The 24486-nt window shown below is 38.7% G+C and overlaps 2 protein-coding genes across 2 annotated transcripts in view; both read right to left on the reverse strand.

The window, feature by feature from the left end:
* The window catches only part of nop14 (NOP14 nucleolar protein homolog (yeast)), a 7578-nt gene extending 5588 nt beyond the window's left edge, over positions 1 to 1990 (reverse strand). The window contains exons 1-6 of the mRNA XM_065243587.2: positions 1659 to 1990; positions 946 to 1080; positions 700 to 841; positions 479 to 612; positions 165 to 299; positions 1 to 75 (exon numbers count right to left, since the gene is read on the reverse strand). The exon at positions 1 to 75 is cut by the window's left edge and continues 48 nt beyond it. Coding sequence (XP_065099659.1) covers positions 1 to 75; positions 165 to 299; positions 479 to 612; positions 700 to 841; positions 946 to 1080; positions 1659 to 1850 — 813 coding nt within the window. The 5' untranslated portion in view covers positions 1851 to 1990. The remainder of the gene's footprint in view (positions 76 to 164; positions 300 to 478; positions 613 to 699; positions 842 to 945; positions 1081 to 1658) is intronic.
* A 1565-nt stretch (positions 1991 to 3555) lies between these two features.
* lhfpl2a (LHFPL tetraspan subfamily member 2a) lies at positions 3556 to 23400 on the reverse strand. Its single transcript, XM_065243586.2, has 3 exons — positions 23225 to 23400; positions 5079 to 5685; positions 3556 to 4553 (listed from the first exon to the last, which is right to left on the reverse strand). Exons 2-3 carry the CDS (start codon positions 5497 to 5499, stop codon positions 4297 to 4299), a joined length of 678 nt encoding a protein of 225 aa, XP_065099658.1. The 5' UTR covers positions 5500 to 5685; positions 23225 to 23400; the 3' UTR covers positions 3556 to 4296.
* Positions 23401 to 24486: the final 1086 nt, after the last annotated feature.

Consider the following 24486-nt stretch of genomic DNA (forward strand, 5'->3'; position numbering starts at 1 on the left):
GCTTTTCAGCTTCTCTGATGGCTGAGCCTTCATCTCAAAGCCCAGCTCTCGCACCATCACATCATACTCGTCCAGCTGACACACAAACACACATAACACCGTTATAAACACATATTACACACACACAAGTACACAAAGATGTGTGTTTCCATCTGTCAGGTGACCTTGGGTTTCTCCGGCAGCTCTTTCCTCTCGGCTTTTGGCGTTTTGTGGGCCATAAGGTTTTGGATGGATTTCCACTCCTGATCCAGTTTCTCTGTGAGCACCTGTGCCTCCTCTTTTTGAGTCTGCCGCTCTCGCTGACAAAAGCAAACACAAATGACTTTAAGTCACATCTACACAAACATTCATAGCTTTTGATCAATAAACCACAGTGACCATAAACTATTCTCAGATCTTTCCAGTGTTTGTATGCCTGTGTGAACATCTCATTCTGGATAAATAATAATAATAATAATAATATTTGGGACTTTTTAACCTTCTCCTGTTTAGATTTGATGATAAGTTCTTCAATCAGCTCCTGTCGGGATCTGGGTTTGTCATCTTCATCTCCAGCGTTCTTCTTCCTCAGTAAACCTCCTCCACCGCCGAAATGTGCAGCGGTGAGTTCAGCTGTGGGTGAAGAGAGAAGATGATTCACCAGATCTCAGCAGCAGTGTACTCAGATACTCATGTGATCACAGACGTTCATGTAAACACCTGACAGCAGGCCTTTCTCCTCAGAGTCACTGTCACTGTCAATCACATCAGTCATCTTCTCCATCTCAGCCAGAGATTGACCATAATGAGTGAGCTCTTCTTCCTCATTCAGGTTATACAGATCCTTCCTATCCTGTGTGCGCTACACCACAAATAATCACACACACACACAATTAATAATCACACACACAAACACACACAATGACTAATTATACAGTAAGTGTGATGATGCAGTAAATGTTTCACCTGTCTCTCCAGTGTAAATCTCTGCAGGATTTTCTCTTCTGGTGTGAGTTTGTTGTCATATTCACCAAAGCGTCTGTCAATGAATTGATTGTTTTTGTCTTTCTGTCTAAACTCCTTCAAAAGCGTTTCTTTCCTCTGCAAACAAATAAAAACAAGAATAGATGCAAAACCCATTACAAGAAAACTCAGTTTAATTTTATTTATATTATAAAAGTTACCGTGTTGATACTACAGTACTGTGATGATTTTTAGTATAATACCATTGATCATTGATATAGTAAGAGCTGAGCTACACAAAATCTCAAAGATCTCAAACAAATGCTTGTTTTCTCTGTCAGTGGTTTTGGATGTTGGTTTCAAACAAGTACTTGAAAACTATACTAAAAAATAATTTGGGGGGGCAGTCTGACCTGCATTTTGACACAAAAACATTGAAATGTTACAGCAGATCCACATTAATTCACATTCAACATCAATTATAAATCATGAAAGATGAACTCAAGAACTGCAATGATCGACGCCAATAACTGTGAAAATGTTTGAGAGATAGAAGTAAAGAAAAATGTAATGTGAGTCTTTATAGAAATGTAATGTCTATACTGTATGTACTGAAGTCAAACAGCTACTCTCTCTCCTATAACTACATGTACACGCATATAGTATCGTACCAAACTGAATATCGCGGTATGTTTGCCGATGTGTTATGGTTTTACCTTATTGATGGCTTTGGATCGTGAGACTCCCGGCAGACCGACATCATGTTTGGTCTTGCGACCCAGAACATCAAACTTCTTACGGTTAATTTTCACCTCAAATGGGTTCTTCTGGATCTCTGGAGCCGCTTTAGACTTCCGGACTTTATCAGAGAGATTCTTGTTCAACTTCTGCTTCTGTTTCCCCATCATAAAACTCAACTCAGATCCTGATCTGATGACAAAAATACTAACTCGATCCCATATGATATTTAAATCTCACACTATTAGCTCATTTGCTCATCATACACACACAGCGCACGTGGACACACGGACACACAGAAGAAATGAAACAACACTGACGCTGCTGCCGCTGCTGATGATGAGCGCCCCCTGCGGCCCGGAGAGGAACTACACACAGACATTCAGAAGCGTTTGGCAGAAACAAAGTGATTTTTACAGCGCACAACAAGCTATAATTTCATTGTGTCTTTAAATCAATAGATTCATCAATTTCATGTGTTTTTAATCATTTATATAAATTCATATGTCAGTAATGTTATGTAATATAATGCACCATACACAAGGGGGGCTGTACGCCGAAGAAGTGGAGAACCACTGATATAAAAAGTTTATCTTATATCTGTCCAAAATATCTTTCTTTCTTTTACAACTTATATATTAAAAACTCTTTTTCCAAATGATTTAAAATGTGTGAACCTCATATATTGACCTGAATCCTGCAGTGTCCTAATATTTTATTATTGTTTAGTCACCTTAAAGAGAGAGTTCACCCAAAAATGAAAATTCTGTCATCATTTATTCACTCTCATGTTGTAACAAACCTGTATAAAAATATTTCTGATGAACACAAAGGTAGATATTTAGAGGAATATTTGTAATCAACCGATTCACTTCCATCGTATTCTTTTTTCCTACTATGGAAGTGAATGAGGCTCACAAACGGCTTGATTATGATCATTTCTCTTCATTAGTGGTCATTAGAAATATTTTTATACAGGTCTGTAACAACATGAGAGTGAATAAATGATGATAGAATTTTCATTTTTGGGTGAACTGTCCCTTTAAAAACACACACGCACACGCACGCACGCACACACAGAGTTGATGACATCATCTGAACCGTAGCGTTTTTCCAGAAGAAGAGACACAGGCTTTTTTCTTTGAAATAATGACGAGTTTCATGTGTTGCGAAAGTATAAAGGGTCTTAGTGTTTAAACTTTGAATCTTTTCTAATCAAATGTCTTCTTGGATGCAATAATACTGTACGTCTGTAACACGTATAGGGTTAAAGGTCACCTTATGCTTAAGTTGTTATGAGTTAATAAGCAAAAGAATTTATGATGCAAAACCGACAGAGAGTCAGTTGTGTTTTACTGGCACAAAGATACACGAATGACTAAAGAACGCGTGTCAAATCTGGAAGCAATCAGGCCAATTACTGGGACTTAAACAATTGCTCTCTCTCTCTCTCTGTGTGTGTGTGTGTGTCTCTCTCTCTCTCTGTGTGTGTGTGTGTCTCTCTCTCTCTCTGTGTGTGTGTGTGTGTGTGTGTAGTTTATGTGTATCATTTTTCAGTGATGAAACCGGTTGTGTGCGTGAGGAAGAGAGAGATGAGTCTGTGGAAAATCCCTCCAAAACACTTCACACACAGTCTACTGAATTGTCATATTAAAACACACACAAACACACACACACACACACACACATGCACACACGCACGCACACACACACACACACACACAAACACACACTTCCTCCAGTGTTGCCAGGGGTCAATGACCTTTAGATTGTTTTGCAGGACATTCAGGTGAAAAACAGACAGCAGACGGTTGGCTTTATTTTGTCATGGCTTCTTTATTTGAGAGAGATGAGAGGTGATCAGGTGAATGGACAGACAGACAGACAGACAGACAGACAGACAGACAGACAGACAGAGACAGACAGACAGACAGACAGACAGTTAGACGGACACAGACAGACAGACAGACAGTTAGACGGACACAGACAGACAGAGGCAGTACGTGTCTTTGGCTCTGTGGGCTGTAACATCTCAGGGCTCAAGACATAAACGATGAAATCTGACACTGTCATTCATTTTGGCACTTGATCTGATTGCAGACCTGAGATCTGTAATTCATCTTTAACACAGAAATACTGATCTGAGTTTGCTTAGAAAACCTCCACTAAAACCCTAGAGCCTAAAATCTCAAAGAAAGCAGACACAAATACTGTTCACCGTGGTACACATCATCATCATCATCATCATCATAAGACAGACACTTTAACGCGGTACACATCATCATAAGACATACAGACACTGTTCACCGCGGTACACATCATCATCAATAGACAGACACGGTTTAATACGGTAAACCTCAGCACTCAGATACTCCAGTCCAGTCCGAGGAGAATGAATGAATGTGATCAGTGGTTTCAGGTGAGATAAGAGATGAACTCATAATCCTGATGAATGATATTTACATTATATACACACATATTTACATCAGCTTGCAGTGACAAACACAAACTTGACATTGAAAACAGTACAAAAGATTTCCACAGATTGAGTGGGGATTTATGTGGATGTGTTCCAGTCTCAATGATGAAGAATCATCATCATCATCATCATCTCTTCTACAGCAGACAGATGAGACTTTTCCCCTCGCCTATTTCCTCCTGGACTTTATCACTGGACGTGGCGATCTCAGCCTGTGCGGAGAACACGGCGCAGATGAAGGTGAGGATGGTGCCGCCCAGCGCCGTATAGAACGCCCAGCCCATCGAGCAAAGGCCGAGTTTATAAGGTGACGCCTCCGGACCGCAGTATAACTGAACCTTATCACAACCCCAACCAGCGGGGTACAACATCAGACCCAGTATCAGAAACAGACCTGCAGAGAGAGAGAGAGAGAAAGAAAGAAATGTTATAATTGTTTTATTATGTTTGTGGTTGATGTTTAACATCTATAGATCACACATTCACTCTAAAGCTCAAACAACCACACCTGTGTGCGTGTATATGTGATTGTGTGTGCGCGTTTGTGTGCGTGTGTGTTGAATAGATCACTGGATCAGATGGGATGATGAGGTCACTTGTCGGTTTTCCAGAATTTTCTGCTGATGTCTCAGTGTGACCTCTGATGCTGATGAAAGTGAAATGACTGATTTAAGAGAAATATGAATGTTGACTTTATAGTGACATCAGATGCTCAGAGCTGTGTGTGTGTGTGTGTGTGTGTGTGTGTGTGTGTGTGTGTGTGTCTGTGTAGCTCTCAGACCCTCAAAAACATCTGGAAAGAATTTATGACCTACTTTTCATTTCCTCATATTATAACACACACAGACACCAGAGACACAAACACACACCAGAAAGACACACATACAGACACACAGTGTTATTTGTGTGTTTGTGTTACCTGCGATGGCCTGCAGCAGTCCACACACATTAAAGATGCTTTTCTTCATGATACTTTGGAAGCACATGGTGAAGACGGATATAAACGCCACCGCGCACAGCAGCAGAATTCCGGCCGCGAGGAAGATGGACGTGGCTTGCCAGAACCCGCTGGCGATTTCTCCGAAATGCACCGCGTACGGTCCACACAGAACTCCCCGCCGCGAGTGGGGCAGCCGGATGCATCGGCCGTAGATGCCCAGCGTGGGGCGGTACGCCTCGCCCGCCGCCGTCGCCCCGTGAGGAGAAAACACGGTGTCTGCCGACCGTGGGTATCCGACTAGCCAATCGGTGCTCATAAAGGCGATGAGCTCGCTGAAAGCGGCCACGATGCTGAGCAGCGTCCACAGCATCGAGCGACACGTTACAATCACATGACACATGGTGCGGTGGAGGTCAAAGGTCACAGGAAGCTGTGAGTATTTCTGACAAATGAATGGAGAGATTAAAACTCTCTCTGTCTTTTGTGTGGATCAGACGTGGGGTTCCTTCCTCTCGGTGTCTCTCTTCCTTTGCGTCTGGATTCTACATCTTACTGGGGAACTCCGACCATCACCTCACAAACACATCTAAAGAAAAAGACAAAATATCAACACATCATTAAACTTCTTTTCTTGACATGCACGAAACATTTTAGACAAGAAATCACAAAAGAAAGAGATAATGGACAAACAGAGATTATGTGATATTATGAACACAGTCGTCCTCTTCATCTCTTCTGCTGTGATGCTTGAGAGTGAAACAATACAACAATAAACACATATGGATGAAAGCATGGATTAAATGTGACCCGTGCTTGCAGACAGACAGGAATGAGCAATGATTTGTTGAAATCTGACAGAAAATGTCAGAGCTGCACATGTTTGAAGTCAGCAAATCAATTTTGAGAAAAATCCAGTTAAAGATTTTTAAAGATTCAAAAGAAAAATCAGTGCATCCATATCTTAAAATCACTGTCAAACTAATAGATTTAACACACACATACAGTATATCTATAGGAAAAATATATATATCTTTTATTGTTTGATTGACATTGAGACAAACAGCTTTAAGATCTACTGTCATGTAAGGATCTAATATAGGGTGGCCATTTGTGCTAGTTCCACCGGACATGTCCCAAACATATTTTTGGGTTCGTTCTCCGGAAGTCGCGTTGCTCAACCGCATACATCATCGAGGTTCTCACATGTCAGTTAAAATACATTAGAAAATTAAGATTGATTTCTATGAAGACATACAGTCATTGTAGTTTCATTCTTACCTTGAAATGTAACAGTTATACGAAACCGAAATATTTAACCTTGATGAAGTATGCGGTCGTACAACACGACTTCCAAAGAACGCACCCGAAAACACGCTAGGGACATGTCCTGTGGAACTGGCACGAATGGCCGCCCTAATCTAATATAATCTTACACGTCAGATATTTTGATGTAAGATCATTTTCATGTCTTGTCGCACTTGCTTTTAATTTAACATCAATCAGATCCTGCACTTTATTTTTTTATTCATGCGTGTTTTAAAACCCATACCAAAATATCAGACGTGTATGTGGATGGAGACGCATCTTTGTATAATATTAAGTATTTAGGACGGTGCACCTCTCAGAAAATATACAAATAAAGATCATTTTAGATGTTTGATGCCTACTTCAACCAAAATTCAATTCAAAATCAACTTTTATTCTTTCTTTCACCTCTAGCTCAAAATTAGACGGGATGCATTCAGAGTCATTTTGCCAGCCTGGGTCACAAATGTCTAATGATATAATGCATCAATGCCATGTGTAAAATATCCATATGAGGTACATTATATGAACCCTCTCCACATGTTCACATAACATCTATTCATTTCAACAGTACTGTCTATCTATGTGTCAGACTGCAATACAACAACAAACCAGTCGTAGAAGAAAAAACAAATGCAGAAAACTTTGTGTAAATCCCTGAATCATACTGAAATCATTTCACAGATTGTTGTCGTTGTCTTGAGAGAATCAACATCAAATCTTATCATGATGAGAATCTGATTTACACCCTTAACTGTGACTATAACATATTGCTTTAGTGGTGCTAAAGGTCATGGGTGTGAATAAATGTATACACTGTAATGCACTGTAAATCACTATGGATAAAAGCATCTGCAAAAAAAAACACATTAAACAAAACAAAAAGAAAATCCTGAATCAGTCAGACACATAAGAGAGCTCATTCTCTCTCCAGCACAAGAAGACATGAGAAATTAAAACCAAATGCTCAGATCACATGACCCTCTGAAAGGTCTTGACCTCTGACATGTGCTGACTACAGCCGATGAAAGATAAAAACCTCACAACAGAGAGAGAGAGACACAAAGAGAGATAGAGAGAGCACATGTCTTGTTTTTACTGAGACACGTTTGATTATTAAATGTAATCGATTATAATTTGAGATTAAACTATTGATCATCAAACACGCGCGCACACACACACACACACACACACACACACACACACACACACACACACACACACACACACACACACACACACACACACACACACACACACAGAGGTGCATTTTTACAACAGAGAGATGAAATACCTTTAAACATCAGCTCACAAACACCAAATCCAGGAGAAATCACGAGTATTCAATCACAGCCATGAACAAGAATCTCATGGATTCACTTTAACATCTCAATGAGGATCTGTTCCAATGACATCATCACCTCTGACTCCTCCCACTCAACATTCACCCACCTCTTCCGATCCCTCCCACCTAATGTTTAACTGTTAGACCCCCTCCCCATCTGAGGCCCATCTATACACCAGAAACTGGGTAACAATAACACACACAGTCTCTCTCCATCATTCATCTGATCATAAAACAGTAAAAGTGCTGATAAAATACCTTCTGAAGAACTGATCTTTATACTTGAATACAAGTACAGATGAATCATCAGGGATTAGATGTTTACACTTCAGAGCAATGCGTGACGTGTGTATATCTACTGTTGTGTTGTGTTGTCTTATATTATATTGTACTCTGTCTATACACTGCAAAAAATTACTTTCTTAATTTGTATTTTTATCTATATAGTTTTTATTTATATATTTATCTAAATATTTCTAAAATATCAAAACATTCTTAAATTAAGATTACCTAAGAAAATAAGTCTAGTTTTTAGACAAAACACATCACATTTAAGTAAATTTGTGCTTAAAACAAGCAACAAAAAATCTGCCAATAAGGTAAGAAAAAGTGAATTTTTTGCTTGTTTTAAATTCACTTAAATTGTATATTTCTTTGTCTAAAAATAATTTCTGGATATTTGTACTGAAAACAAGACAAAATACTAAAAACATTAAACATCAGACCTCTCTGTGATTTTTGTTCAATATTTAACTTCCAGAACAGAGAGAAACACAACATGATGATGGAAACTCATCAGATGGCACAATATGAAGATATCTCTGTTAGTAGTACACTATGAATCTAGTATGCAGTGTGCACAATATTAAGATATCTCTGTTAGTAGTACACTATGAATCTAGTATGCAGTGTGTCGTCTCTGAACCCTAACAGAAAGTAAACGTGTGCTGGATCTGTACTCGTGAGATCATGGGTTACTGGGTTCACAACGACCATTTCTGGATTCATACAAACCTCACTAATGAACAACATGATGAGATTACTTACACTCACATTCATTAAACACACAAAATAAACAACACAAAAGACACAACACACACACACTCTCCTCCTCTGAAACAATCACATATCATCAATTCAACAACAAAAAAACATTCAACTAAAGATTTCTTCAGTCTCAGATATAATCTTAGAGAAAGTGTTGAGCTGTTTATTTATCAACAAACAACACAGGACCCAATGGACTCAAATGATGATGTGAACACGACACACTGCTCCTGACCTCAGATCAGTTCAGACTATAAAATATAATCTCACATCTGGCTCTGCACAAATGATGATTTCTAATACAAATGACCATAAAGGTCCTGGAAAAACCACGTGTCTTTAATTAGATCATATTTATAATACTGCAGACACACATACATGGATAAAACATTGAGCTCATCTCAGAAGTGTGCCAGAAGAACACACACACACACAGACACACAAACACACACACTGGATGAAACTACCAGCGTTGCCATGACAACACGTCCATAAGCACTCAGCCATTAAACAAGCGCTACATCACAGGACATACACGCTTTTGTGTGTGTGTGTAATCCATGACTCCGCCAAAAACAATCAGTCCGCTCCAGATGGAATAATTCTGGAATATGAGTCAGGAATGATGATGTGTCTCTAGGAGAAATTCATCACAACACCACAACAACGCTCCAACCTTCAACAATCACGTCTTCATTTATGAATTTCAGCCTGGGTTCATTTGGGAAAACCTGACAAAATTCCACAAATGGTTGAAGTGCTCATGAAGACGTTTATTTGTTTAAGTGTGGACACTGACCTAGTGCAGTTTCTAGTATTTATGTCAGTAGTTTTATTAATATGTGAGAGTAAACTAATCCCACAATCCATCAAAGCAAACATTTCAAGCTTGTTTAAACTCTCCATTTTGTAATATTCACAGGAAGCACTGAGACTTTATTAGATGTTAGTGTGTGAACGTGTCCTGAGGTCTCCTGTGGGAAAAACTTTAGGAAGATTTTAGGAGAGAGAAGCTGCTTCCAGAGGAAAATCACACAAACATCTATGAGTCTATGAAGATGTTCAAAGTGTCAAATGTTTTGTGGCATTGAACAGACAGAGATAATAAACAGTGCAAAAGAGATGAACATCTTCCTTCATCCAATACCAGAACCATCAATGACATTTGCCAAAGTGTGCAGTACGCTACATAATGTGATAACTTTGACCTTCACTTCATCAGATGATGAATTTAAGTAATGTGGCTGCAGTAGAAGTGTGACACACGTTTGAGAAATGAAAACTAGAAAACAATAACAGTTATTTTAAAAGCCTCTTTAATGAGGATCTACTTTATCCTGCCACAGATTTAAAAGCCAGAATGACAGGAAACACTTTCAGTTTAGTTTTTAATATCACGATAACTCAATAGACAGAGTAGCTGTTTCTTAATATTACTGTTTCTTGGTGACAAAGTGTAGTTTTAGATTAGTTCATATATTCAAATCTGCAGTCCATTAGTAAAGATAGCAGCACCTATTTGAACATTAGCTTAGAAAGATTTGGACGTCAGTGTTCATTCACCCCGCTGATCACCACCTGATCTGGGCTTCATCTATGATGTATTTGTGTTTGATGGTCAAAAATTTGATTTTATTTGTTTTGTGTTGATCAAACCATCAGTATTTGGCGTCATGAATCAATTACTTGTTTATTTTATTCATATTTAGTCTTTTGTGTTGTAGTTGTTTTGGCGTGAGTTAAAAGTTAATAAAACTATACTTATATACTATTGATTTCCATTTAATCTTAACGCGGTACGAGCACTCACTTTATTACTGGACTTTGTTCTTGTCCGTCATCCATAAAACAAATTGTTTTATATTGTATATTTTTTTATAAGTCAGGGAGATGTTTCTGCGAGATGCTTATAAATATCAGTGGTGATATCTCACAACATGTTTAATAGTCACATCACACGAAAATAAGTCATTAAGTAGGTAAGAATACTAAAACATTAAAACTATAACTATGCATTTGTGATCGTAGAAACGACAAACAACAAGCGCTACTCTGTACTGCACGAAATTTGTGTTTGAGTCGTGGTTTAGTCCGTAGAAAAATTCTTTAAATATGACGAAGCAGGCGGGATTATGATAATGACCGTCGTGTCCACGTCAACAGGCCGAGGATCTAATTGTTGCCCACAATCCATGTGTTTCTTGTAGTCCAAAATAGCTACATCTTGTGTCACTGTTTACTTTGGGATTTGTACCGTTTGCATATGGTAAACATGAACTAATACACACTAACACACCAAAAGAAATATAAAATCATGAATCTGACCAAAGGTGCACTTTTAAAACCTAAAAATTGTCATGATTAAATTAGTATGTGAGATGCAAGATAATGCTTATAACGCTGCATACTATTATACATACTATGTTATTGAAATAGTATACACTACCTCCTGACCTAACCAGATTGCATGCATTATAGAGCATGTTAGTATTGCTCTGTAAACATGTCTTATCTCTAATGAAGACTTGCAGGGGTGTATTTATTTGGCCTCTCTATGATGAATTGGGTGGAAGAGGCGATTTCCTAATTTCCCGTAGTCAAAAAATCTCTCAGCACCGTGAGCGTCACATGATAGAGAAACAGACATCCAACTGTAAACGCTCCGGTCTAAGTGGGTGGCCAACCAGAACCAGAACTCCTTCAGGACCTTTACACAGCGGACATTTGCATTTGACAGGCAGATCAACTACACACAGACACACACACAAAACATTTTAAAAGTGTGTGTGTGTGTGTGTAGTATTCGGGGTCTCTCTGTGACCCTTTCAAACGCCCTACAGCAGGACATCCGCCTCAGTATTGTTCAGACCAACCGTTAGTCAGTTTAATCTGTGCCGGCTGTAGGGCTTCCCACACAAAACAACAGGAGCTTCACAAAAACCCACCAGGATGACACACAAGTCTTTGCGTGTGTGTGTGTGTGTGTGCCAATATAAAGAGAAACTGGACCAAGTGGATGTTAGGCTGAATATTATTCTGGGAGTTTCCTTCATTCAATGATCATGGCAGGTGGTCTATAAACAATACCTCACATCTCATTGTCCTGATATTACACAATCATGTTGACAGTCTCTCACCCTAACACACATCTGGATGAATCATAACAGCAGCAGCAGCTTTTAGTGATTTCCTATCATTATTATTACTGTCATCACGACAACACTCAACCTGAAACAGAAAACTCAAGACTTTTCTATAAACAACTTCACAGAAATGTCCACCATATCCAACATTTCATTTAATTAAAAAAATTCAATAATGCATGGAGTATTTGAAGACCTAATAGTTCAACATTCTGAGGCGACTGTGGATTTCCTGAACATCTAGAAGAAATTCACGTCTAGACTGAGATCTGTCTGCAGGGGTTTCTACATACAAACCTTACAAATGACAGCAGTCATATATCTCAGTTTAAATAACTGCATTTAGCTGGTAATACTAGTATATCTATAGTATATCTATGAAAGACGTTTTATAATGCTCAGACCATTTAAATACACACAGTTAACCCCCTGTGATGTCCCAGAGGACAATGAAGTCACAAGCTGTGTCTGAAATCGCCCTCATTCCTCATACAGGGCACTATTATGGGGTGTCGTCCATTTTGTACTGTTGTCCAAACTTTGAGTGAACAACTTATTCACTACATTTGTTCATTCTTCTTTACCCATAATGCATTCTTATTTGGAGCCTACATCCAACATACACGCACAACACACACGAGTCAGCTGACAGTAAACAACAGCAGAAATGTTTGTTCATTCGTTGTGATCGTTCATGTTTCGCTGGTTCTGTGTTTAGATGTTAGCCTGGATTTTGTTCGTTGGTTGTTTGCTGCCTGTCCTGATCTTTGCCTGGACTGTGACTTTGATTTACAGTATGGATTATTTGATTTTATGTTGTGTGCTGTCAATAAACAGTGAGAAAAACAACACATCTTTCCTGCTCCAGTCTATCAGAACAGCAGGATTTAGTAAAGTCATATGAGAGCAGCAGGAGAAACCGTGAAAAAACTTTGCCCAAAAATGCTGAAATGAAAAAACTAAAGATTGTTTTGAAACTGGTTGGAGTATCAGCAGAATAAAGCTTATGGCACAGTCTGGTGCTGACACCACATCATGTCAGTTTTGCCGTTACATAAGAGTCGAGTAAATGTGTTTGTGTCCACAGACGATACGGTGAGGACAGAGTGTGCTGCTCATGTGGATGATCCAGGTCAAATATAACATATGGTAATTATAAACTGATTTCTTTTGATTTATTTACTTTTCACCTATTGTTTTTGGAATACTATAAAACTACTCGTCTCGCCCACTACTTTTCGTCTACTATATAGTATGGACGTTGGCAGTTTCAGACACAGCCTGGATCTCGAGGGCCAGAGTTTTGATTTAAACCAAACTGTTGTGAAGTGTTTCTTTACAAAATAACATTGCCATCTACAGGCCTGGCATGCGTAACACAGCAGATGTAATCATCTTCACAAATCTGTGTAAACATGGATCGTTTTGACAGCTTTGTGGTACTTGAAAGTGCAAAGGAAAAACTTTTATGTTTTATCACTACATCATTGTGGTGTAAACATCGCCTTAGAAGAGAGCAAAGATCTAAAAGATGAGGAGGAGAGAATTAAAAATAAAACACAGACAGACAGATGCCCATTAGCACTACACATACTGGAAGTCTGTGGCTTTAGATGTTTACTACAAGAGCTGTTTTTCATTTGGGACTCCGGGTCAAAGGAGATGGATGACGGATTAAAACTGCTTACTTACTTTATGTGGCGAGTTTTATCTTCATAAGTATAAAGTATCTGTTTCAATGCCCAATTTTAGCATTTTTTTGTGTTGCTTTAAAATTATTTTATGCTAAAACTTCTTTGTTGCTCAAAGAAATGATGGTTTCATTATAAATTACTTCCTGGTTTTCTAGAGATTATTAATTATTTATGTATTCCCAATGTTATTTATTTCTTGCATTCTTGTAGTGTCTATGAATGTTTTGTGATTTTTTTTGTTTTTATTTATTTATTTTTATTGTGCTTGATAATGTATCGCATGTGCCTTTTGTTCAAATAATAAAAAAGAGAGAAAGTGACAGCTGGAAAGTCTATAAAGGCTATTTTCACAGACTGTTAAAATTCATCCTTCTATTTCAGCAAATATAACAAATGTGGAAAAAAAAGTTTACTACAAGACAAACAGACCCACAAACAAACAAACCCAACTGTATATTTCAGTCCATGTAACATGAAACAAATGTTAAATGTGTAACTTATAAGAGTTTGTCCAGTAGATTTGGTTTCCTGGACAGGGCTTAAGTCTAGTCCCAGACTAAACTGCATGATTGAGTTGTCTCAACTGATAACAGCGTGAACTCAGACACATCTTCAGTGTCATTGTTTTGTCTCCAGATACACACCCGTTATGCTTAAGGTATGTTTGTAAAAACTACTTAAAGGCAGGGTGCCTGATTTTGAAAAACACTTTGGAAAAGGGAGTCGGTCCAAGTACCAAAACACACTTGTAGCCAATCAGCAGTAAGGGGCGTGTCTACTAACCGACATCGTTGCCTGGGTTGCGTATGTGTGGGGCGGATCTACTAAATGAAGGTCCAGATTATTGGGGTAGGGAGGGGGGCGTGTTTGTTTATGTGATTTCAAATCTCAACATTGACTTTCAGAGATCATGCAGCCCGCCTTATATGTCTTAATTTAACTTAGGCCTAGTCCTGGCTTAATCTAAACCCTGTCTGGGAAACCAACACCGCATAGTGTATAACATTAGTCGGCTGAAAGACAAGACAAATATTCACCTTCTGGTTAGCGTAAGAACAGTTGCCATGACAACAGCGTGACACCTGTCTGTCAATGATCCCAAATATTTCACACCCTCGAGCTCAGCTGAGCTGAGAAATATCACAGAAATATCAGATATTCACAGTATCATCTGACCTGAACATACAGGTGAAGTAGAAAACATCACAAGATCTGTCCTGCACCACTTCAACAACAACAACATCAACACAACATCTTCCTTAAGTTAAAACACACCGGCCTTCCCATCACAAACACACACAGTTTGTTCACAGGTAAACACAAGGGCTCAAAATAATCTGGTCCTGATATAACAGAGATCAATCACATTAAAGACAGGAGCTGTACTTCTCATAAATCACACATTTCTTACCACCAACAACACCAAAAATGGATCTGTGTCCTTGATCATTTGGATTTGGTAAGTTTAAATTCGGGAGTACAAACTCCCTACAGACAGAAGGACAAAGTCTGATTATAGTCTGACGATTATAAAAAAATGAAACAACAGAGTAGTTGAGGTCATCATTCATTCTTACCAATACCTGCAGACCTTAATATTCATATTTTAATGTAGGGGAGGGTGGGACACAAACTAACGCTTTTAGGCCTTTGGCTCGGTCATTTAAAAATATTTAAGTTAGATGAATTATTTTTTAACACAATCACCACACACATCTCTGCAACAAAACACTTAAAAGTTTTTTTGTGTGATCTACCGTTATCATACAATTACACCCAAAGTGACAGGAGTGCAAACGTTACCCCATAGGTGGGGTTCATTGTAACAAACAGAGGGTTTAGTTTTAAACACAAATAATTCAATCAAATTCTGTCTATATACTAAAGGTGGATATTGTTTATATATCTGCCTATAATAGATGGATATCCACACATTCATTCACCCATCATCCTTCATCTAAACATCCGTCTATTATGCAGCAATGCATATAAATAGATTTTATTGAAAGACAATTTGTTTCATTATCATTATCCCTGTGTGACAACTAACCCCAGTAGAAATATATTAAGTAGCTGCGTTACAATTAACCCTGCATTAGTTTGTGTCCCGCTCACCTCAATAACACAAAGTTTTATATAAAACACTGGACCAAAAACTGCTAGTTAGATAAACCCAAAGTCAATCAATATTTCACATTTGACAATCAGACACGGATACATCAGCAAATTTCATAAGGACCCAGATGAGTCTGTTCTTACACAACACTGACTCCCGCTGATCGACTGAAACTCACATCTCTATAAACAGTAAAGCACATTTTTAAAAAGGTGCTATTATTACTAAATGAGTTCCATAAACAGCTCTTTAAATTACATTTTGTGATACAAGAACAGCAATATTTCCAATATTATTTTCACAGTTTAGGCGAAATGCATTCTGGGAAACCTGACTGTAAAGTCACCTCCTGATGCATTCTTGATAAAAGGAGTGGAGCAAGAACACATTCTGGGATTTTGTGTGAACTTGAAATCAGAAAAGTACTTGGGTCGCAACTGATGACTTTCACAAGTCCACAAGTACAGACAAGAACGCACGAGAAACACCAACTATCTAAAATGATCACGAAAACAGACCTGTGATTGGCCAATATGTCAAGTCATTTTAATACAGCTGGAAGATCTGCTTCTGTGTCAGCCAATCAAGTGTCTGCTGCTACGGCAACCTGTCACGAAACACACAGCTAATCTGAGCATGACGTTTACTTAGACAATCTTACACTTCTACAGCTTCAATAGCAATGAAATGTATTCAATATAAGGAAGGACCGTAAAAGTGAAGCCGTTCTGATGGCCGTTTTCAATTCGACACTTCAGCCAATCAGAGAGCAGCATCAATAGATCAACTATAAACACGGACAAAATGAACATAAGTCACAACTGGACTCAGAGAAGTTTATAGAGTACAGAAATGAATCATGCAGGATGAGAACACAAATGTCCCCTGAGCCCGGCCCCTTAGGCCCCGCAAACAAAAGAGACACAAAAGTGTCCTTCAGGGTAGCGGGGGTTTGTGTGGGGGTGCTTAAAACACACCCTGCTGCTTAAAGAAAATATAACACAAACACAAATGAGCTGTGTTACACAACTGAGAAATATTAGATCTGTACTTTGTTTTCTTATGTGACTTTGTCATTCTTCAATAAGAGAAAGAGAGAGAGAGAAATAACCAGAAATAAGACAAAACTACTGCGAAGCACTTAGGGATTACAAAAATACAATCCACTACAAAAAACAACAACACCTCAATTTTACTCTCAAAGAAATCCAAGACTCAATTCATAATAATCAATTCTGGGAAAAATGGAATAGCCTAAACAAAAAACAAAACCAGGACATACCCATACAAAATGGAGAACTATGGAAAGACTACTTTAAAAACCTCTTCAGGGAAATCTCCTCAGATAGTCTTACACCTGATCAAAAAAATTTACAAACCAAACTAAAACAATTGGAATCCATCATTAAAAACAACCAAAACCCTTTAGATTACCCGATTAGCTTAGAAGAACTAAAAGAAGCACTAAAGAAATTAAAACCCAGAAAGGCATGCGGTTTAGACAACATCAGAACAGAAATGTTGAAACACAGTCCTGCAGCAATGCAAGAGGCACTTTTAAAAATGTTTAATTTAATCCTACAAACTGGACACTTTCCTGAAACCTGGAGTACAGGTTTAATACACCCGCTATATAAGAGCGGAGACAAATTTCACCCCAATAACTACAGAGGCATTTGTGTAAATAGTAATCTAGGGAAGACTTTCTGTAGTATCTTAAATGCTCGGATTCAGGCCTTCCTTACCAAACACAACGTCTTAAGTAAAAGTCAGATTGGATTTTTACCAAACCACCGCACCACTGACCACATTTACACACTACAGACGCTAGTCAATCAACACGTTCATCATAAAAACAAAGGCAAAGTTTATGCATGTTTCGTTGACTTTAAAAAAGCATTCGACTCGATATGGCACGACGGCTTATACTATAAAATTCTACAATCAGGCATAGGAGGAAAAGTATATGACATCATTAAATCCATGTACTCAGAAAACAAGTGCGGAGTTAAAATCGGTGACAAAAGAACAGAATTTTTCAGTCAAGGGCGTGGGGTGAGACAGGGCTGTAACTTGAGTCCAACTCTATTTAACTTATATATTAATGAGTTAGCAGTGTTACTGGAACAATCCAGCACACCCGGTCTCATCCTAAACAACTCAGAGATTAAAGCTCTTCTGTATGCAGATGATCTGGTGCTATTGTCAGACACTGCACAAGGTTTACAGCAACACCTGGACCTGCTGGAGAAATACTGTCAAAATTGGGCCCTGACGGTCAATCTGAAGAAAACTAAAATTATGATTTTCCAGAAAAAAGCAAGATTACAGGATAACAGATACACATTTACTCTGGGAAACACTGCACTAGAACACACCTTACACTACGACTATCTCGGGTTAAAAATCAGCGCATCAGGCGGTTTTGGTCTCGCGGTAAATGCACTTAAAGAGAAAGCTAGACGAGCATTCTATGCCATCAAAGGCAAATTTAAACAAACAGACATTCCTGCTACAGTTTGGTGTAAAATATTTGATAGTGTAATAATGCCCATAGCTCTGTATGGTTGTGAGGTTTGGGCTCCACAATGCCTAACAGATTACTCCAAATGGGACAAACATCCAATGGAATCCCTGCATGCTGAATTCTGTAGAAATATTTTAAGAGTTCAGAGAAGAACACCTACTAATGCATGCAGGGCTGAATTAGGCAGATATCCCCTAATAATACACATCCAAAAACGCTCCCTTAAATTCTGGTCACACTTAAACTCAAGTCCCCCGAACACACTTCAATATGAAGCCCTTAAAACTCAAGAGAAGAGACCTAAAACCAGTCCCATCTGTCAACTGGCTCTAAAACTCCAGACCAGCACTAATAAACGCAAACAAACCACAATAAACCAAATCATTAAAGAAAGTCAAACTTTATATTTGGATCATTGGGATAATGAAAGTAAAAACCAAAGTAAACTAGAATGTTATCGGGCACTAAACAGAAAATACAGTCTGTCAGAATATCTCTCCACAGTTAGAGATGTAAAGCAGAGACGAATCCTCACTAAATACAGACTCAGTGATCACAGTCTGGCAATAGAGAAAGGCCGACATAGACAAACATGGCTCCCAAAAGAAGAGCGAATCTGTGTCCATTGTGACAGTGGTGAGATCGAGACAGAGACACACTTTCTCCTTTACTGTGGTAAATATAAAGAGCTTAGAGAAAAACACTTTGACAAAATCTCAAAGCTCATACCAGAGTTTCATAGCTCTTCAGATTCAGATCAAATGAAGATGTTACTGGGGGAAGACAGACACCCATCAGCTGCTGCTAAATTCATTTATCAGTTGCACACCATCAGAAATAATCCACAGCCCTGATCTTGTACAGTATTTTTATTTTACCTCTCATCTGCCCCCATAAATGTACATTTGTATACTTCATATGTTTATATTTCAAAGTCTACTTTATATTGTAAATATCCTCTGATTCTATTTTATTTTATTTGCAGTAGTACTTCATCCATCACCCAGCACCTTAGCTTAATTGCACCTTAATGTCTGTTAATATTGTGTTATTGTATGTTTCTCATTTTATGTATAATGCTTTGGCAATATTGTAAGTGACACAATCATGCCAATAAAGTTCTTTAAATTGAAATTGAAATTGAGAGAGAGAGAGAGAGAGAGAGAGAGAGAGAGAGAGAGAGAGAGAGAGAGAGAGAGAGAGAGAGAGAGAGAGAGAGAGAGAGAGAGAGAGAGAGAGAGAGAGAGAGAGAGAGAGAGGTTTAGTAGTTCATCAGTAATCTTATCAGTGTGCATGACTGCTCTGCACTACATACACAACAGAAAAGCCCTAAGACAACAGCATAAATCCACAGACAGACAGATCACAGAAAGACAGACCACAGACAGATAGACAGAAAGATCACAGACAGACAGAAAGACAGACAGAAAGAAAGATCACAGACAGATAACATACAGACCAAAAGAAAGATCGCATACAGACAGAAAGAAAGATCACAGACAAACAGAAAATTCACAGATAAATCACATACATACAGACAGATCACATACAGACAGAAAAATCACAGACAAACAGACAGAAAGATCACAGACAGACAGATCACAAACAGACAAAAAGATCACAAACAGACAGACCACAGAAAGAAAGATCACAGACAGACAGACAGACAAATCAGAGACAAACACAAACATCACAGACAGAGAGATGGATCACAAACAGACAGACCACAGACAGACAGACAGACAGAAAGATCACAGATAAATCACATACATACAGACAGACCACAGACAGACAGAAAGATTACAGACAGACAGAAAGATCACAGAAAGATCACAGACAGACAGACAGACAGACAGACAGACAGACAGACAGACAGAAAGAAAGATCACAGACAGATAACATACAGACCAAAAGAAAGATCACATACAGACAGAAAGAAAGATCATAGACATACAGACAGATCACATACAGATCACATACAGACAGAAAGAAAGATCACAGACAGACAGAGAGAAATATTACAGACAGACAGACCACAGACAGACAGACAAATCACATACAGACAGAAAAATCACAGACAAACAGACAGAAAGATCACATACAGAAAGAAAGATCACAAACAGACAGACAGTCCACAGAAAGATCACAGACAAAAAGATCACAAACAGACAGACCACAGACAGACAGACAGAAAGATCACAGATAAATCACATACATACAGACAGATCACATACAGGCAGAAAGATTACAGACAGACCACAGACAGACAGAAAGATTACAGACAGACAGACAGACAGACCACAGAAAGATCACAGACAGACAGACAGACAGACAGAAAGAAAGATCACAGACAGATAACATACAGACCAAAAGAAAGATTACAGACAGACAGACAGATCACATACAGACAGAAAGAAAGATCACAGACAGACAGACAGAAATATTACAGACAGAAAGATCACAGACAGACAGAAAAATCACAGAAAGATCACAGACAGAAATATTACAGACAGACAGACAGACTACAGACTGAAATATTACAGACAAACAGAAAGATCACAGAAAATCTCAGACAGACAGACACACACAAACAGAAATGTGTTTGTTTACCAGGTAATGAAGATATTGATATCCATTACAGCTTTCTTCTGCAGAAGTCTTTATTATAATGTTTGCATTACATTTTCTATACATTTGAGTTGGAAAGAAAATTAATCGACCATAACGTGTGACCAGATGACATCTGTATATTCTGCTGATCTGGATGAATAAGAGTCAATGATTTTAGGTGAGCTCTTTCTTTCATATGACGTTTGTTTCTGGACTCAGACAGAAGGGCCGGCGCTGAGAACTCTGGGCTTCATTTAGAGTCAGAGCGGCTCGGCTGGTTTTAATTCAATCAAACATGCTCCTTTTGGGAACGCCGCATGGAAAACTCTAGCACGTAATGTGACCCATTTAGAGCCCTTCTGTACTTAAACACAGAAACCGGCCACATACAGACTTACACATGAATCTTCTGAATTATGAAACAAAAGAACACTGAAATGAATGAATAAAGAGAATTAATAAAAGTGTTCGTAAACTACGGAGACCAAAGGAAAGTTTAACCCAGAATAAAGTGAAAGTTATAATGTTGACCCAGTCACTCAGATTGACCTTTGACCGCCACCCTACATTTAATCTACATTTTAACTGCAATCGCTGTGGCGTTCCATCCTCAAACATACAGATAAATCCTTTTCACGCAGAGATTTCAGAAAACATTTGATGATGAATGATTTTTTGGTTCATTCAATGATTTTCACACCAATCCCTTTGTCAAAGAGCTAAACCATAACTTCTTGTTGCAATGACACGCGCGTCCTCACTACGTCACGCCCCTTACGGCATTGTTTCTGCCTCTTGTTCACACAGAATGCTTTCCGTGAATGTTACTACTGAAGATCCTCTTTACGGGAGCCATCCCAGAACATTTAGGGACGTGTTTGTGTTCACACTGAAGCCTCTCTGGGACAAAGTGTTGTGTGAATGAGTTTATACAGTTTGGATCTAGTTACCACAGATGTTACTGTAAAACAAAGACACAATACAGCAGTTAAACGTCATCTCAGAGGAACCCTAACTCTCTGATTCAACACTTCTTATACGATCAGTCTGACTTTAGACTTGATGAATGTCACACTGGTGGTTTAAAATGCTGCTAGGTAGACAACTCACTAATTGTCAGAACAAATCAATATAGTCTTAGTTATATTACTTTAAGATTGTGAAAGGATCTCTCTCTTTCTCTGTTGGCGGTGGATCAGAGGGACGGTGTCTGTGTGTGTGTGTCTGTGTGTGTGTGTGTGTCTGTGTGTGTGTGTCTGTGTGTCTGTGTGTGTTTTCTCTTGGCTCTAACAGTCTGTAATGAAGCGTCTGCTTTTCTTCCAGAGTTTTTCTGTCTGTAGTGGAGAGCGGTAGGACCGTCCAGCTGCCTGCTCTTATTCTTAGCCTCCATAAAGTGAATGTTCAGTGATGATCGAGTGCTGGTAAACCATTACAACCTCAAGCAGATCTTAAAGGGCCAGCGCAGGAAAAACGACATCATACTGTAAGAAGTCCAACAGAGCTCTAAAATGACTCTATCCCTAAACCACTGAAGCAACAATATAAACATTTATACATGTAGGCTGCTTTTACAGCTTTTAAACAAACATATCATGAAATAATCGTGTATCATGATGTGACATCACTGACATCTGGTAAACGTAAAGTTTAATCTTACTGAGGTACTTATCAACACTATCTCAGCTGTTTCTCTAAAGACAGAAATCAGACTGAATGGAGAGACTTTTAAGGAAGACACCTCAAAAATCTCTCAAACTGGGCACTAATGTCCCAGGATAAGGTCCATGTACAAAACTCCACGATATTACCATGGTAACGCTCGTATAAAAACGTAGTAACAATAGATTTCCGTTCGTTTTCATTATACAATGACTGATATTTGTCCAGATTAAATGATTATTTCATAAGATAACTGGAAAAATAACGTTATGTATGAATGAATAAATCTGACGAGTGAATGAACGACATTTAACCAAACTCTTTTGATAAAACCACACCTACAATCTTATTTAGCATCGCGTTAACGCAAAGAAAAGCTCTTGAAATGTATGAAATCTAGAAAAAGAAAGAGAAAATGAGTGAAAGATTTGGAGAGAGGGAGAGAGAGAAAGAAAGAAGGAACTCGTCGATCCTGCTGCCACGACTTTCCGTTCTGGACACAATGACGAGAAAACGGAAAACTCATCCACATGAAACACTTTACTCACTAAACACTCGTTTACATTACTTTACAAATCTCTCCTTATTTACAAAGCAGTCTTTAATATAAAATAATTCATGAATCTCAGGAAAGTGAGTTAAATGTGAGGTAAATATGAGATCACACAAAGCTACTCACGTCACGTCCGCGCGCTCTTCAGCCGAAACAAACTCGACGCTTTTAAACATCCAGAAAATAAAAATCAACCGTCCACGAGCTTAACAACTCATTCTCTCCCTCCGTCCGTCCGTCTCTCTCTCTCTCTCGCTGTGTCTGTCTGTCCGTCTCTCTACCCCCCTCTCTCTCTCTCCCCACAGTCACCAAGGCAACTCTTCGTCTCCGGCGCGTCCACGCGGGGTTGTGTGTGCGTGCGTGAAGATATTTGCTGAAACTCTGTGCAGCATGTTGTTGTGTGATGTAGTGTTTGTTGTGTCGTTGTTTGTGTGGTATTGAGCCAGGTTGTGTTGTGTTAATTTGTGTGCTTCAACTCACTAACACAGACAGATAAACAGACAGAAAGACAGACAGACAGCCCTGCTGAAAAAAACAGCATACCAGAAAGACCAGCATATGTTGGGTTTTGGTGCTGGTTTGCTAGTGAACACCAGCTAAACCAGCATCAGTACCAGCTAAACCAGCACCAAACCAGCATTAGTACCAGCTAAACCAGCACCAAACCAGCATTAGCACCAGCATCCCATGCTGGTCATACCAGCAAGACACAGCATGTGTTGTGTTTTGGTGCTGGTATGCTGGTGACCTCCAGCTAAACCAGCATAATTCCCATGCTGGTCCGTGCTGGTTTGATGCTGGATTTTTCAGCAGGGAGACAGACAGACAGACAGGTACTTTATTGATCCCTAGAGGGAAATTGAGGTGCATTAGCAACTAGAATCACAGTTAAGAATCAATCACAGACATCCCTTACAAAAAGAAATTGTGCTAAAAGTGAAGTAATCGTGTTTTAACTTTGGCTTTTATAACGCTTACCATTGTTCTTTCGTGGTTATTAGAACTGCAGAGATAAGAAAGAGAGAAACATTTACAACAGAATCACAGTAAAGTACTCTAAGCATTTATTACTAATATAAAACAGGGTTTTACTCTTGTTTAAACTAAAAAACTGTAGTAAACCGTGTTTTATTTCAGTATGAATGCTTACAGTACTTTACTGTGATTCTGTTGTGAATGTTTCTCTCTGTTAGCCTCTCTCTTATCTCAGTTCTTCTCAGGCTTTCTCACATCTGTCTCTCTATTCAAAACATTTAAAGATACAGATGAGTTTCATCTTACAGGTCAGATGTCTCAGATCTCCTTCAGCTGCCACACACACAGACACACACACACACACACACACACACACACACACACACACACACACACACACAGACACACACACA

This window comes from Paramisgurnus dabryanus, chromosome 18 (genome assembly GCF_030506205.2).
Source record: "Paramisgurnus dabryanus chromosome 18, PD_genome_1.1, whole genome shotgun sequence".
Classification (NCBI taxonomy): Eukaryota; Metazoa; Chordata; class Actinopteri; order Cypriniformes; family Cobitidae; genus Paramisgurnus; species Paramisgurnus dabryanus.